A 16,326-nucleotide genomic window follows, 5' to 3' on the forward strand; every position below is an offset into this window, starting at 1 on the left:
GTGGAGTTTTACATCACAGCCCTGCTGGATACCATGGGGGCCTCCAGGGGACGCTGCAGGAAGGCACAAGGATTTTTATTATAGCCCGGAAGTACTTTCTAATCAAGGGAATGGAATTAACAAAGTACTTCCGGGATGAAGAAAAGAAGGAGTTTTCGCCTGACCCGGAAGTGTTATGAAATCATGTGGACTGAGGGAAAGAAGCACTTACGGGTCAAGGACTATAAAGGACTCTGGGAAACCCCAGCAAGTAGAGCCGAGTTGGGAGGAAGGGTGACTGAGCTGCTGGGTGGATTGGAGAATTGTGAATTGTATTATTAATTATTATTATTGTGTATTATTGGAAGTATAGTGGAGGTGGAGGTGCTTTGTGCACAATTGAAAATATTAAAGTCAATTATTGGGACTTTTACCTGGTGTCTGAGCATGTTGTCTGAGGGTTCAGGGGTCAACAGCACCCCCTATCTGTCACATAAGCTAAACTATACTAACTAAACTAAATGTATTGCTAAATAAAACCAAGGTGATTTAGTCCACGTAAGAAATATTTTCTAAATGTATTGCAGGTACCTCCAGGACCCCCTCACCCACCCAGACACCCAACCTATTTGATCTCCGCCATCTTGGTCCTTTGTCCAGTAGTCAATAGGCTCATGAAAAGCATGCCATTAAAGTGCTGTTTTTTCTCAGCATCCTCTGGTCTCTTCAAAACCCTAAATGAAAACAGGAGGAATATCTGGAATTAGATTATTTTTATTGAAAGGACTAAAACAACATACACACAAATGAATTATTTTCTTGCAAAAACTTTCAAAATGAGAGGAAAGTATTCAGCCCATCTAGCCACCATCTGCTTCAAGTATAGCTCACTTTATATAGCACCTTTCCACATGAATATTCTCTAAATGTGACTTAAATAAGATACTCTGTATACTGGAATATACTGGACAGGAACAAAAATACAATTTGAGGTAATGATGGTAGGCATTGTCACCTAATATTTCAAAACCTATTAACAGAACTTCTGGCAGATGCGCCTGACCCAGTGATTCTTACTTCATATGTGCCCTTCAGATCTAGCCTCCTGATTACAGGATCCTGTCCCATTTGCTAATAACAAATGCTAATTAATTTATACTTGTACTATACATGGAGCTGTAACACTTAAGCAGAGATCACTTAGAAAACAAATAGCTTTGAGGAACGAGGCATACAATGCAAAGAAATCATTAGTACACTGAAGTATACATTCGATGGACAGCACAGCAGGGGATGCAGAGTGGTTTGTTGTGTATTCATAGAATATGGTGTCTAGTTGTAGCCTATGTGGAATTTGCATGTTGTCTCCATGCCCGCTGTCAAAGATGAAACAAGAGCCACAAAAAAGATTCAGGGCAGCCACCCATATAATTTTTCCTGGCTGCAAATGGAAGAGTTTTCAGTATAGATGTGTACAGGTTCGAGTCCAAAACAGAATCAGCTGGTGAGGTTGAGATGGTGGGTGTTTAAAGTGTGGCAGAGAAAGTGAGGTAATTATGACCAGAACCAGATATGACGTCATAGGCCTCGTGACCAGAAGGTGCATCTTCTGGACCGGAAGTGATGTCATAGAGGCCATGCGCACATGTGTGACACCGCATATATTTTTCTCCAAGTACTCTAATTTCTGTCTCATATGGCTAAAGATTTGAATGTTAAGCCAATTCAAAACTTGGCCCCAAGTGTGTGTATCTAGAAGATTATTTTGCAATGGACTGTCACCCTGTCCAGGGATGTTTCCTGCCTTGCAAGCAATGCTGCTAGAATAGACTTCAGACTTGTACTTTTAACACTTTATCTTACTGTAAGTGCACTGGTATGAACATATAAAAGAAATGCGCCTGCTCATTTGCTCCAAACATCACCCAATTCTTCTGCACATTTTAGTTGTCTCTTTTGCTTCTGTCTCCCCAGGTAATCCCAGGCAGCCTTGACATCTGAATTCTGGGGAGGACTAGTCATATGTTGTAGAACTTCTTGTTCTTCATTTTGATCTTTATGTATTTGAGGTAATTGTTCTGCTGCAGAATGAAGTGGGGACCAGTCAGACACCTCTCTGATGGTATTGTGTGATGGACAAGAATCTGCTCAGCACTTCTCAGCATTAAGGATTTTGATTCATTCTAAGACCACCTTTTGCAGAATTATAGCCTCAACTCTGAAGTGAACTTCATCCATGCTTTCTGATGACTGCAGACACTCATCCATGGTGCTCTCTCTATCTCTTGTACAGACAAACAAAAATTTTAAATATTGGCTCATCAGTTCAGTTATTATCCATGAGCCCAGTACTTGTGTTTCTGTGCAATATTTGTTTCCAGTAATGAGGAATGGCTGTTTAGAAGCAACTCTTCCCTGAAGATCACTTCTGACAAGACTTCTCCAAACTGTATAAGGGTGTACTTGGGTTCCAGTTGTTTCAGCGAGTTTACAATTGATAGCTGTGCTACACTTCTATTGATTTGGAAGGGACATCACTTTCTGTATTTCTCATATGCTGCATTCAGTTTTTGTGTCCAACCTCTGTGTTTCTGTTCCTCCAACTTGTCCATTTCCTTGTGCTTTTTCAGAAGATGTTACATGGCACATCCTGAAACTCCCGACTGATTGGGAAGTACTTTGTTGATGCAAAATGACAACCTTGAGTCTTGTTGATACGCTCACTTGTACCATTGTGTAGAAATTGATGATTAGAAATTTAGGTGTCAAATCTTCCACACTCTCACCTTTTAGTTTGGCCATTCTTTGCCCAGTTTGAGTCCTTCCACACCTCTTTCTATTTCAGTTTAGCAGTTTGGTTTGGATCAACTCATTATGTCATTGATCATTATCTCTCGTTTGTTATCTTTGTTTAATCATGCAGCGGGCTGGAGATGCACGCAAGTAATCAAGTTCTTATCTAAAAAGGGATCTATTAATATGGTATGTTCTCTGAAACATTTAATTTTCTGGAAAATTAATGTTTAGACATCTGCAATTTACTCCTTTTTACTGACACATTAATGTAGAAGACAAAAACATCTAAGGTAAAATGTATATACCGTATATCTTCCAAAAGTAGCCCCGGCGTTGATTCAAAAATTATTCGGACGTTTAAAAGAGAACGGCTATTATTCGCCTCGCAGACGGAATGGTGATGGTTAAACGGAGTTCATTTGGCAGTAAAATACGGTATGTTACCGTATTTACGGCCACAAAATGTAGGCAACAACACCGGATGAACATTTCAGGATTTAATGAAATTATCAGTACAGCAGTACGGTCTTATTAAAGCAGTATACAATACTACCGTAAGCATGAAAAACAGGTACGGTAGACGTCAACTTTCTTGCCAATGATGCCACCAGCACTGGCCTGCACCAGTCTGAATTTCACACGAAAGCGCTCATCAGCCCGACAAGTCCCCTGCGGAACATAAGGAAATGCAATAAGCTCCAAACTCACGCAAATATGTATACATTACGACATGAGATTGGACAAGATACAATCAAGTACAGTACTTACCATCTACTCGTCGTCTGAATCGCTAATGATTGCTTCATTATTTGCGAGTTCTTCTTCATCTTCCTCTTCTTCTGATGGCAATACAGGTACTCCCATTGCTTGTTGTCGCGCAGTAATCAGTTTTGCACTCACAGCATGGCATGGCTGGCCCTCCTTAAAAGATTTTCTTATCATTTCTGGGTCGATTTCTTGCCAAGCTGATATTATTCACGTTACTAACAAACGTAGTGCCGGCGCTTTCAAATTTCTGCCAAATTTTCTCCTTATCTTCTTCCCCTGCCATCCAATTATCATACAACTCTCGAAGCTTGTCTTTGAGAGACTTGTTCTAAGCAACATCAGCAGATTGGACGTACTTGGTGCAACCACCAGGGATAACTGCTGTTGACATTTTATATTTCTTCAGTTCTTGTTTCATTTCCTCACTGATGTGACAGCGGTAAGCGTCCCAGACAAGAAGTCTCTTTCGGAAACAGAAAACACAGCAAACTTTCTGCAACCCCATTATTGTTAATTCCTGATTCATCCATCCATTGGTCGCTACCACAGCTTCTTGGACATCCTGTAGTCTTGCCACTTCTTGCTTTGCACCCCGAAATACAATAAACGGCATCAATTTTGTGCCATCTGCTTTCGCTGCCAATGTGACAGTGAAATGAGATTTCTCGTTACCAGAAGTTTTTAATGTAAAACTCCTATTGCCAGTTGGTTCGACTGTTGTAGAACCAGGCATGTCGAACCAAGCAGATGTCTCGTCCATTCCAATGATTTCGCCGTCCTTAACTCCATCTGCAGTTCGCTGATTGGCAACCCACAACACAAAAGAGACAAGCTTGTCAATAACTTGTTCTGGATCCTTCTGTGCCAAGGATGTCTTCCGATGGAGCAATAAATGATGGCGTTTCATAAATTTGTCAGGCAAGCCAGCACTGGCTACGAACGTTTCTTTTCCTTTTGAAGCATCATCAATCTCCGTATTAAAAATCCTCTTCGCTTTCATGCGGACCATTTTCCTGGAGACATGCGCACCTTTCAGTCTTTGTTCAATAATCCATGTTGACACCAGTTCATCTAATTCTTCGCTCACTTTATTAGCTCCTCCACAAGGCAATCATTTACTTCTGGCACCTTTTTCTGCCGCTGTTTTCTCAATATCAGTCATCTGCTTGCGGCATTTTCGGATACGTTTTGGATCCACCCCAAAATGTCGTGCAGCTTCTTCGCCTGAATGTTCTTTTGCGTATGTTACCGCACAGAGTTTGAATGCTAAATCAAATGACCATTTCCTTCCCATCACTCAAACTACAAACACAGGTCCACAAGAACACAGTGACACGAACAGACACCCGCACGAGCCTTCTGAAGGCAAAAGTGTCAGTGGAGGTAAAGGTTAACAGGTCACCGAGGAAGAGGGCACAGTGTTTTTCACGTGATCATGTACTGTCTGTCCAGCCACCACACAGCCCCTTCTTCCCTGGTCAAAGGAGAGGATTAACGTGTCGAAGATGGCATTTTCATGTTTTTCCCGCCACCTCTGCCCTCCCTGTGGTGTTATGATTGACATGGAGACGAAAGGGCAAAATGTACACAAAGAAATTTCTTTTTGACTCTAGCATCCAACGACAAATCATTTTTGACACGAAAAGGTACTTACCGTATGATTCACTGCAGGAGGGCGGTAGCCCAGGTGATACGAAAAGAGGATTAGCGTACGAAAAAGGCGGTGGGTCATTGGAGATCAGCATTTACTACAGACCGGCGCTTAAAGGAGACCGGCTACTATTGGAGACCGGCGTCTATTTGTCGCAACATCTCTTCAAACCCGGCGTTTATTGGAAATGGACGTCAATAAGAAGCCAGCCACTACTAGAAGATATATTGTAACAAATCTAGGGTACCTAAGAGTTTGGACAGAATTGTATAAATTAAACTTTATTTAAAGAGGCTATCAGTTTGGCACAATGGTTATCACTGACAACCCCAGCTTCAGATGCTGGTGCTGTGATGATCTGTGTGGAGCCAGCATGTTCACACATTTATGCATAGATTGTCAATTATTATTTTGGTTTCCTTCCATATTGGTGTGAGTTAGGCAGGCTAGTAGCCCTAAATTAGACCAGTATGACTGAGTATGGGAGTGTTCAGGAGTGTGCCTTGTAATAGATTGGTGTCAAGGCTGGTTCCTGTCTGATGCGTCATTTTTTCTGTAAAATGAAAGCATTTCAGCACCTGAAGAGAAGTTCAATATCCCTGATTTCAAGTTATACAATAAGTGAGCTCTTCAAGTTATAAGTGATGTCCCTGGCCATGAGTAGAAATTTAAATCATCCTTTTTACTTTTTGAAATGCTGAGCTATCTCTTATAATCATTCCTAATCTAGTGACACTCAGAAGAAAAAGACGAGCTTCACAGGATCTTTATAATATCAAGCTTAACAAAACATGCATTCTGAATTCCTTAAAAGACAGCCCCCTTACGTGTACATCTTTTTACACCTAATTCCCAATTAATGCAGTAATAGCTAGGATCAGCATCCAATCAATCTAAGAGGACCCCAAAATGTCAAAGTTCTCTTCAAACTTAAAGACAGCAGATTGGCATCTCCCTCTCTTCATCACACCCTTAACATGCCTTCTTAAAAGGACAGAACTTCTACCTGAGCTCAACACATTGTAGTGAGATAGATTACCTGGAAGCTTTAAAATGAGAAACATCATTAACTATAGTGAACCTTGCCTTTAGCAGATTTTTCAGCAATCCTGAAAAAACAAAGGATGAGGTTTGAAGCCAAGACCCTAAACCATGATTGAACCTCAGAATGAATGATGTAGATTCTAGCATATGGACTGCTGATGGGCATGGGATTTTGTTTATCCTGTGTGTATATATACTTTGGAGATGTGAATAAAGTAGGTTTCTGACTACCACATGGTATCTTGTAGAAAATGATACAAGTGTATGACAGTCGGTGAAGATCCATGTGGCATTTACACTGATCAGCTGCAACATTAAAACCAGGGACAGGTAATGTGAATAACATTGATTATCTCATTATAATGGGACCTGTCAAGGGGTAGAATATATTAGGCAGCATATAAGCAGTCATTTCCTGAAGGTGATGTGTTGGAAGCAGAAAAAATTGGTAAGCGTAATCTGAATGACTTTGACAAGGGCCAAATTGTGTTGGCTTGATGACTGGATTAGAGCATCCCCAAAACAGCAGGTCTTGTGGAGTGCTCCTGGTATGCCGCACTTAGAACCTACCAAAAGTGTTTCAAGAAACGACAACCAGTAAACTGGCAACAGTGTCATGGGTGCCCAAGGCTTACTGATGGGAACGAAGGCTATCCCATCTTGTCTGACCCCACAGAGGAACTACTGTAGCACAAATTGTTAACAACTTTAATGCCTTTAAAGGTGTCAGAACATACGGTGCATCACAGCTTGCTACATATGAGGCTGACAGAGTGCCCATGCTAATGCTTGTCCACCACCAAAAGCGTATATAATGGGCATGTGAGCATCACAATTGGACCATGTAACAAAGGAAGAAGGTGGCCTTGTCTGATGATTCATATTTTCTTTTAGATCATGTAGAAGGCCAGGTGAGTGTATATTGTTTACCTGGGGATGAGATGGTAGCAGGATGTAGTATGGGAAGAAGACAAGCCAGCAGAGGAACTATGATGAGGGCAAAGTCCTGCTGGCAAGTCTTGGATCCTGGCATTCATGTGGACGTTCCTTTGACATGTACCACCTACATAAACATTGTTGCAGACCATGTACACCTCTTCATGGCAACGGTATTTCTTGATGACAGTGGCCTCTTTCAGTAGGATAATGTGCCCTGACACACACAAAATATGTTTAGGAATGGGTTGAGGAACATGAGAAAGAGTTCAAGGTGTTGGCTCAGCCTCCAAAATCCCTGGATCTCTATCTGATCATGCACCTGTTGGATGTGCTGAAAAAAACAAGTCCAATCCATGAATGCCCCATCTTGCAACCTACAGAAATTAGTAGATATGCTGGTGACATCTTGGTTGGCAGATACCACAGGACACCTTCAGAAGGTCCTGTGTATCAATGGGTCAAAGCTGTTGGTGGTACAAGTGAGACCTACACAATATTAGGCAAGTGATTTTAATGATATGGCTGATCAGTTTATGTTTGCAGAACAAAAGATGCATTTGTGTGCTTGCTGTAAGGCAGAGCCTCTATAGGGAGTCTTGATATCAAGGTATGTTTAAAGGTTAGAAAATATGGAGTTTGGGGAATCATAAGGATGGCACCTCTATTATTTTCAAATGCCGTTGTCCTTGTCAATTATGAGAGCATATCCTGATTATTTTGGGGACTGATTTGTGGGAAACAACAGGGAGAGACATTGTGGGAATGCCAAGGTTTAACTCTGTCTCATATTCCTCCATCTCTGAAGCTGCCTCTGACACAATGCTAAGTTCACCTCTTCATCCACCCTCTAGACAACATTTCCCAGAATGCTAAGCACTCTGTCACCAACTAAGACCAGTGAGTGACAGAAGCACACCAGTGTAGCAAAGCACAAGCTTTCTTCTCTGTTTGTCATTTTTATATGACAGTAAACAGAGGACCCTGTGTTATTTTATATGTGTCCTTTTCTTCACCTTCTCAAAGTCTCATCAGGCTGTGAAACATCCACTGTTTTATTAATGTTGAAGTGAAATTAGTATCATCAACATCTTAGATCCTGGCCTTCTTCCAGCAAAGAGTAAATTGCTCCATATAAGTTAAGAGAAGGAATTGCCCCAGACAGAGGAATTCAAACATGGTAGGGATTTGTTCAAAAGTGAAGGCTGAGCCAGTCATCAGATTGACCAAAGGATTGGTGCAGTAGTGGAATTTTTAAAAATTTTGTGTTGAATTATGGTGAAGAAGTGGGAGCTATAAGGCAAAGATTTCACTTTATTCATGCATCCTCAACTATCCTCACAAGTTCTGTGTGGTGACCATAAGGATGAAACTGGGCTCTCTCTCTCAATGAATAAGGTGGTCAGTAATATAGGAGGACCACAGCAGAACCCCTGCTTCTCCAGAACAAGCGAAATGATATGGTTTGGGCACGTGCTTAAAATGCAAAGTACAAACAGCTCACAGAGTTAAGACTTAGGGGCAAACTCAAGACACACTGTCAGGTTTATATCACTTGACTGACTTGTTAGTCCCCTACAGTTAGGGATAGGGTGGTCTGGTCAGGTCATCATAGTGTATAGCAACTATAATACACAGACTGAGTGTGAAGTGACCTGAGGTGACGTGTTGTGATGTGAAGCAATGTGAAATGAACTTGCATTTTGGACAACCATACAGTTAATACAATTTTCAGGGCTAGCTGAAATGGCTTGTGGAAACAGCTATAAAATCTACTTTGACCTGTAAAAGGCAATTACTCTGCTAACTGGAGTTTAGTGCAGAAAGAACTTACTCAACTAGACAACCTTGGAAACCAGTTTTGTGATAAAAGCTTGTAGGTCCTTAGCACGCAGCTTGCAAGTTTGAAGGACTTCTTCATGGTTAACCTTTTCTTGGGTCCCGTAGTCCATCACCACTTTATTGGTAATCAGGGAGAGCCCAAATACTCTCAACCCACAGTGTCTGGCCACTATAACCTCTGGGATGGTGCTCATACCTGTGTGACAAACAAAGTTGAGGAAGAAAGAAGAGAGCAGTGAGAAATGTGAATATCATTGCATTAATCAAACCCGTCATTTCTGAAACACAGAATATGTGTATGTATATAATGGTACTTCCAGAACACCATAATGCATCTTACTATACAGATTGAACATAGGAAATTGGTAAGCACAATGTCTTCCTAGACAGTTGACAGATTGTACTATGTTATAACTTAACATCAGGTGATGAGGAGAGCAGCAATAGCTACATCTTCAGGCCAAAGAAATAGACCCTAAGTGACGTGTGGTGCCCTCTAGGTGTGGAACACTGGTAGACCATAAAGATAACATCTTTAATCTCCCATACCTCGCCCCCACCCAACAAAAGCCATGATGTCCTTTGGTAAAACACTACTGAGGCCGGGCACAGCCCAAAGAGGCAATGTGGGTCCCCCTTCCCATGGGCTCACCACCTGTAGGAGGGGCCAAGGAGGTTGGGTGCAGTGTTGAGTCAGATGGTGGCTGAAGGTGGGGACCATGGCAGTCCGATCCTCAGCTACAGAAGCTTGCTTTTGGGACGTGGAATACCACCTCTCTGAAGGGGGGAAGGAGCCTGAGCTAATGTGCGAGGTTGAGAGGTTCCAACTAGATATAGTAGGGCTCACCTTGACGCACAGAATGGACTCTGGAACGGGGGAAGGAGCCTGAGCTAATGTGCGAGGTTGAGAGGTTCCAACTAGATATAGTCGGGCTCACCTTGATGCACAGAATGGACTCTGGAACCAGTCTCCTTGAGAGGGGCTCAACTTTCTACCACTCTGGAGTTGCCCCCGGTGAGACGCGCCAAGCAGGTGTGGGCATACTTATTGCCCTCTGACTTGGAGCCTGTTCATTGGGATTCACCCCGGTAGACAAGAGGGCAGCCTCCCTCTGCCATCGAGCGGGGGGACGAGTCCAAACTGTTGTTTGCGCGTATGTGCCGAACAGCAGTCTAGAGTACCCACCCTTTTTGGAGTCCCAGGATGGGGTGCTAGAGGGCGCACCTGCTGGGGACTCCCTCGTTCTGCTGGGAGACTTCAATGCTCACATGGGCAATGACAGGGAGACCTGGAAGGGTGTGATTGGGGGGAATGCCCCCCTGATCTGAACCCGAGTGGTGTTTTGTTATTGGACTTCTGTGCTCATTATGGATTGTCCATAACGAACACCATATTCAGGCATAGGGATGTCCATATGTGCACCTGGCACCAGGACACCCTAGGCCTCAGTTCGATGATTGACTTTGTGGTCGGCCACATGTTCTCAATGCAATATCAGCAATCACCAACACAAACGGTGAAAAAATCATTGACCATAAAAATATAATGCACAGATTTAGAGACTACTATTAATCCTTATATTCTACTGAGTTTAAAGACGACAACACACAATCTAATGTATTTCTGGATGCATTACAGATACCACAAATAGATACTCTTAGTGCAGAGGAATTGGAAAAACCTTTGGCTCTATCAGAATTACTAGATGCCATAAAGTCACATCAGAGTGGGAAAGCAGCAAGCCCTGCTGGCTACCCTGTTGAATTTTATAAGAAATTCTCCACTCAGCTAGCTCCCCTTTTATTAGCAACATTCACAGAAACCAAGAATTAATCACCGTCTTTCCTAAACAAAATAGGGACGTATTACAATGTGCATCATACAGACCAATTTCACTTCTGAATAATGATGTTAAGATACCCTCCAAAGTCCTAGCTAGAAGGATGGAGAAAGTGCTGCCTTTGGTAATATCACAAGATCAAACTTGATTTATTAAAGGCCGACACTTAGCTTCCAATCTTCGACGCCTGTTTAATGTAATAAATTCACCCACAAAGTCAAACATCCCAGAGATATTATTATCTACATTATATTAGAGAAATTTGGGTTTGGCCCGAACATTTGTGCATGGATCAAACTACTATATACCAATCCAGAAGCTTCAGTTTGTATTAACAACATTAATTCAGACTACTTTAAACTACAACATGGTACCAGACAAGGATGCCTCTTGTCTTGTTTTTGCAATCGCCATTGAGCCACCGGCAGCTCACTGTCAAAATGCTTATCAGATAAAGGGGATTATCAGAGAAGGACTTGAGCAGAAAATTTCTCTATATGCAGATGATATGGTACTGTATATATCAGACCCACAAAATACTGTGCCTGCAGTCCTAACATCACCTTACAGAATTTTCAAAAATTTCTGGTCTCAGAATTAATATGATTAAAAGTGTGCTCTTCCCAGTGAATTCTTAAGCATACAATATTAGATTGGACACCTTCCCTTTTTATCACTGCAGATCAATTTAAATACCTAGGGGTGAACATCACAAGTAAATGTAAACCTCTTTATCAACAAAAGTTCGCCGTCTGTATGGTAAAAATTAAGCAAGACTTTTATAGATGGTGTGGTCCATCCAGGAGGACCAGAGGAGGGCTTGTGCCTCCTCCAGACCGCGAGGGGGCGTCCGTCCTGGTTAGGTTGGGGGCCTCGGGTACAGGACTTGGAAGCCCAGCCCTGCAGGGACCCGTGGCCACCGCCAGGCGGCGCCCCGATGCCGGAATATCCTGTGTGGTCCCCGGCCGGGGCAGGAGCCTGGCCGGGATGCCCAGGAGGACCAGAGGAGGGCTTGTGCCTCCTCCAGACCGCGAGGGGGCATCCGTCCTGGCTATGTTGGGGGCCACGGGTAGAGGGCTTGGAAGCCCAACCCTGTAGGGGCCCGTGGCCACCACCAGGCGGCGCCCAGGTGCCTGAGGAACCCTGGAGCCCAGCACTTACGCCACACCAGGAAGTGCTGGGGGGAAGACGACAGGGGACACTCGGATGGCTTCTGGGTGCGCAGCCGGCACTTCCGCCACACTGGGGTGTGGCTAGGACTGATTGCCGGGAAGCAGCTGGAGCCCATCCTGGTTCCTATAAAAGGGGCCGCCCCCTCCAGTCAGCAGTGGATGTCGGGCGGTAGTAGACACAGCTGGAGCGAGGACTGGAGGCGGCCAGGAGAAGGCGGCACAAAGGACTGTGAGCCTGGACTTTGGGGGATCGCTGCTGGAAGCACTGGGGTTTTGTGAGCACGTGACTTTTGTAAATAGTTGTACAATAAACGGTGTGTTGGGTGAAAATATGATGTCCGTCTGTCTGTGTCCGGGTCAAAGTTCACAATGGTCAACCCTTCATCTCACACTACCTGGAAGAATTAATGTTATTAAGATGAATATCCTTCCTAAGCTTCTCTTTTTATTTCAAAATATTCCAATATACATTAATAAATCATTTACTAAGCAATTTGATTCAACCATAGCCTCATTTATTTGGAATTGAAAACATCCACGTATCCAAAGAGCTACCCTACAAAGACCTAAAGCGGAAGGTGGCATGGCTCTACCTAATTTTCTGTTTTATTACGGGGCAGTAAACATACAAACTATAAAAACTTGGACATGGATACAAATAGATGAACACACACTGGCTTGGTCCACAATAGAAATAAAATCCTGCAGTACTTCTTTATATTCACTTCTTTGTGCCCCTATAAATGTAAATTATTGCCAATATACTAATAACCCAATTGTGCTTCACTCACTCAGAATATGGAACCAATGAAGGGAAGTACTGTATATTAAGATGGAGAAGCTTTTATCTGTGGCACCTCTGCACGAGAACCACCTTTTTCAGCCCTCGCAAACATATGCAGTTTTTAATATCTGGAAAACATTTGGGATTAAATCACTTAGAGATCTATACATAGACAATGTCTTTGCATCCTATGAACAATTACATTCCAAATTTAACTTTCCAGCAACACATTTATTTCACTATCTTCAAATTAGAAATTTTGTTAAACAGAACCTGCCTGATTTTCCTCATCTCCCACTTTCCTCTATGCTGAAAAAAATATTACTCCATTTCGAGGACTCAGACAGCATTTCTGCAATATATAAAACCATTTTACAGTCCCTCTCTTTCAAAGATCCAAGAGGATAGTGGGAAAAGGATCTCTCACTCAACATATCAGAAAAGGAGTCGAAGGTAGCAATGCAGAGAATTCACTCGAGCTCCAAATGCACAAAGCATACAATTATTCAGCTTAAAATTATATATTGAGCACATCTGTCTCGCTTAAAACTGTCCAAAATGTTTCTAGGGCACGACCCAACCTGCGAACGCTGCAATCAAGTTCCAGCCTCACTGGGTCACATGTTCTGGATCTGCACCAAATTAACATCATTCTGGACCAAAATCTTTAAATGCCTATTAGAGAGCCTGTGTGTCGTAATCCCTCCTAATCCACTAACAGCTGTGTTTGGTGTTCTTCCAGATTCTTCTTCTTTAAGAAGTGGAGAAGGACAAACAAACTGTGATTGACTTCACTACAATATTGGCACGCAGACTTATTTTGTTCAACTGGAAGAATCCTAGTCCACCTCTTTTAAGTCAGTGGGTAACTGATGTTTTATACTATTTGAAATCAGAAAAAATCTAATTCTCACTTAGAGGATCTGTGCAGAACTTTTTCAAAGCCTGGCAGGATCTAATCAATAACATTTTAGATTAAGGTCTTAAAGCACTGAGGAAGCAGATTCTCTTCCCATTTCTATTTCTTCTCCATTTATCTTTATCCGCTTATTAAACTCATCAATTTACGTATTTTTATTGGGTTTTACTCTGTTGGCCATGCTCTCTTTATCAGGGGTGGGGGTTGATTTGTTTTCAATCCTATTTTTGTAAAAAATGATCTATTTGTATGGAATAATTACAATAAAATCAATAAAATGAAAAAAAAATATATTGCACGACACAGGACTGTGTTTAATGGGTACTTTTTTGCTATATCATCTGTGTGGGTGTCTCGGTTCACTAAACCACTGATCCATTTGGTTACGTCTCCAACTGCCCACAGTCTTGAGTCAGTGCAAGGGTGCCATTGCACAGGGCATCATATGACCATCCAAACTGGCCTTAATCTGCTGATGTTTAGGCATCGCTGTAAACAGCACCTTGGACCATCTCCTTCATCTGCATATCTACTAACCCAGAGGTGGGCAAAGTCATTCCTGGAGGGCCGCAGTGGCTACAGGTTTTTGTTCCATCCATCCATCCATCCATCCATCCATCCATTTTCTAACCCGCTGAATCCGAACACAGGGTCACATGTTTAATAAGAAGCACCTATTGCTCAAGTAACACTTCTGCTTCATTCTAATTGTCTTAAACAGTTGTATCCTCAGCTTTTAATTGCCCCTTATCAGCAATAAGATGCAAATGACAAAAGAAACCAGCATTTCTCCATTTAGCCTGTTTCCTTCTACACTTGCTTGTATTTATCGTGCACTATTTAATTTAATTAAACACTTGAAAGGAAAGTGAAGAGAAGAAAGTGAAGGACTGAGAATTACTCATCCGTTTCAGACTTCAAATCATTTGGATGATATTCTTATAAAGGAAAAAAAAAATCTAGGCTATAGGAATGAGTTGACATGGCAGAGTTAAAGCACTAACAAGGCAGGAAATGAAATTATTGGCAAGGATTGTTTTCTAATTAAGTAGCTGGGTTGGAACAAAAACCTGGGGTCACTACGGCCCTCGAGGACTGACTTTAAACACCCCTGTACTAACCTAATCAGACATCAAGCAATGCTGGTTTAATATGAGGTTCAGTTTTTCACTTAACCATGGTATACATTACTATACTGTGACTGTCGTGGACTAGTTTGAATATTTTTCACAATTAATTGCTTAACATTTTACTTTCTATTCATTCAAATTGTGGTCTTTTTTTGCAAGATGATAAATGACTCATCTCCAGCCTTACCAACTGCATCTGCTCCCAAGGTTTTGAGCATACAGCACTCTGCAATAGTTTCATAGGTTGGACCGGCCAGCATGCAGTATACCCCTTGATGGATAAAACTCAAATAGTTCATCTCCTTTGCAGTTTCTAAAGCCAAGCTGAGGAGCTGCTTGTCATAGGCATCTGACATACAGGGGAATCGCATCCCAAACCTGAATGAAAATGAAAAACATTAAGTATGATGCCACACAGAGCACTGGCGCTTCAAAAGTGTTAGCTCTCAATTTGAAGACCCTCACCGTTCATCATTCTGCCCACAGAGAGGGTTTTGGCCAGATAAGCCTGCTATATTGAGATGGTCCTTAATGAGCATGATATCGCCAACATTAAAGCTACGATTTATTCCTCCAGCTGCATTGGTCACAATGAGTGTTTTGACCCCAATAAGGTGAAAGACTCGGATTGGGAAGGTGACCTGAAAGAAAAAAGGACAATTTGAAAGTGCCAGTGGAAATATAAAGTGGTCATTCATTAATCTAAATAATGATACAATTAGCTTTTTGCCACTTCTAAAAAAAAACCTTATTTTAAAAGTAAGCAACTTATAAGAAAGTTAGAAAGGTGGTCATGTAGTTCAATACAACATCAAAGTACTAAAAATACTAAAGAAAAAAAAATACAGTTTGAATAATGGAAGAATAAAAAAAATGAACCTTTAATTTTAAAAATCACCAAAATATTTTTTGTTTGATGAACCCCTAGAAGCTTTAATAAAAATAACAATCATTAAATATAGATTTAATTAATAAGAAGACTGCGGTAGGCTGGCACCCTGTCCAGGGATTTGTTCCTGCCTTGCGCCCTGTGTTAGCTGGGATTGGCTCCAGCAGACCCCCATGACCCTGTGATAGGATATAGCAGATTGGATAATGACTGACTGACTTAATAAGAAGAACTGTTTGCACAATTATTTTTCTTATTCTTACTAGTTACTGAGGTGTCAAATTTTAACACAACATTCTTAAACACAGTAATCCCAATGAACGTTGTAAGGCAAAGAAGAGTATCACCAGAGAGGACAACAGACCATCAGAGGGCCCTCCCATGTGCTCACTCCTCACATTTAATAGTATTTAAGTTTCACACACATATTCAGCATGTGGGCTGGACAATGAAGTACCTAAGAAAAAATCCTAGAAGACAAATACATGATAACCTTGACTGGACTGGAAAAATTCTGTGAAACCTATATATATAGGTCTGAATCACAATTATTAAGTGGCTACCTATCAGGTAAC

At 41.8% G+C, this 16,326-nt stretch overlaps 1 protein-coding gene across 1 annotated transcript in view; it reads right to left on the minus strand.

Moving 5' to 3' along the window:
• Positions 1–403: 403 nt before the first annotated feature.
• Positions 404–16,326, minus strand: part of pnp6 (purine nucleoside phosphorylase 6) — an 87,879-nt gene continuing 71,956 nt past the window's right edge. The window contains exons 4-7 of the mRNA XM_039763069.1: positions 15,328–15,503; positions 15,050–15,240; positions 9,009–9,212; positions 404–713 (exon numbers count right to left, since the gene is read on the minus strand). Coding sequence (XP_039619003.1) covers positions 9,013–9,212; positions 15,050–15,240; positions 15,328–15,503 — 567 coding nt within the window. The 3' untranslated portion in view covers positions 404–713; positions 9,009–9,012. The remainder of the gene's footprint in view (positions 714–9,008; positions 9,213–15,049; positions 15,241–15,327; positions 15,504–16,326) is intronic.

The sequence above is a fragment of the Polypterus senegalus genome, chromosome 9, assembly GCF_016835505.1.
Source record: "Polypterus senegalus isolate Bchr_013 chromosome 9, ASM1683550v1, whole genome shotgun sequence".
Classification (NCBI taxonomy): domain Eukaryota; kingdom Metazoa; phylum Chordata; class Cladistia; order Polypteriformes; family Polypteridae; genus Polypterus; species Polypterus senegalus.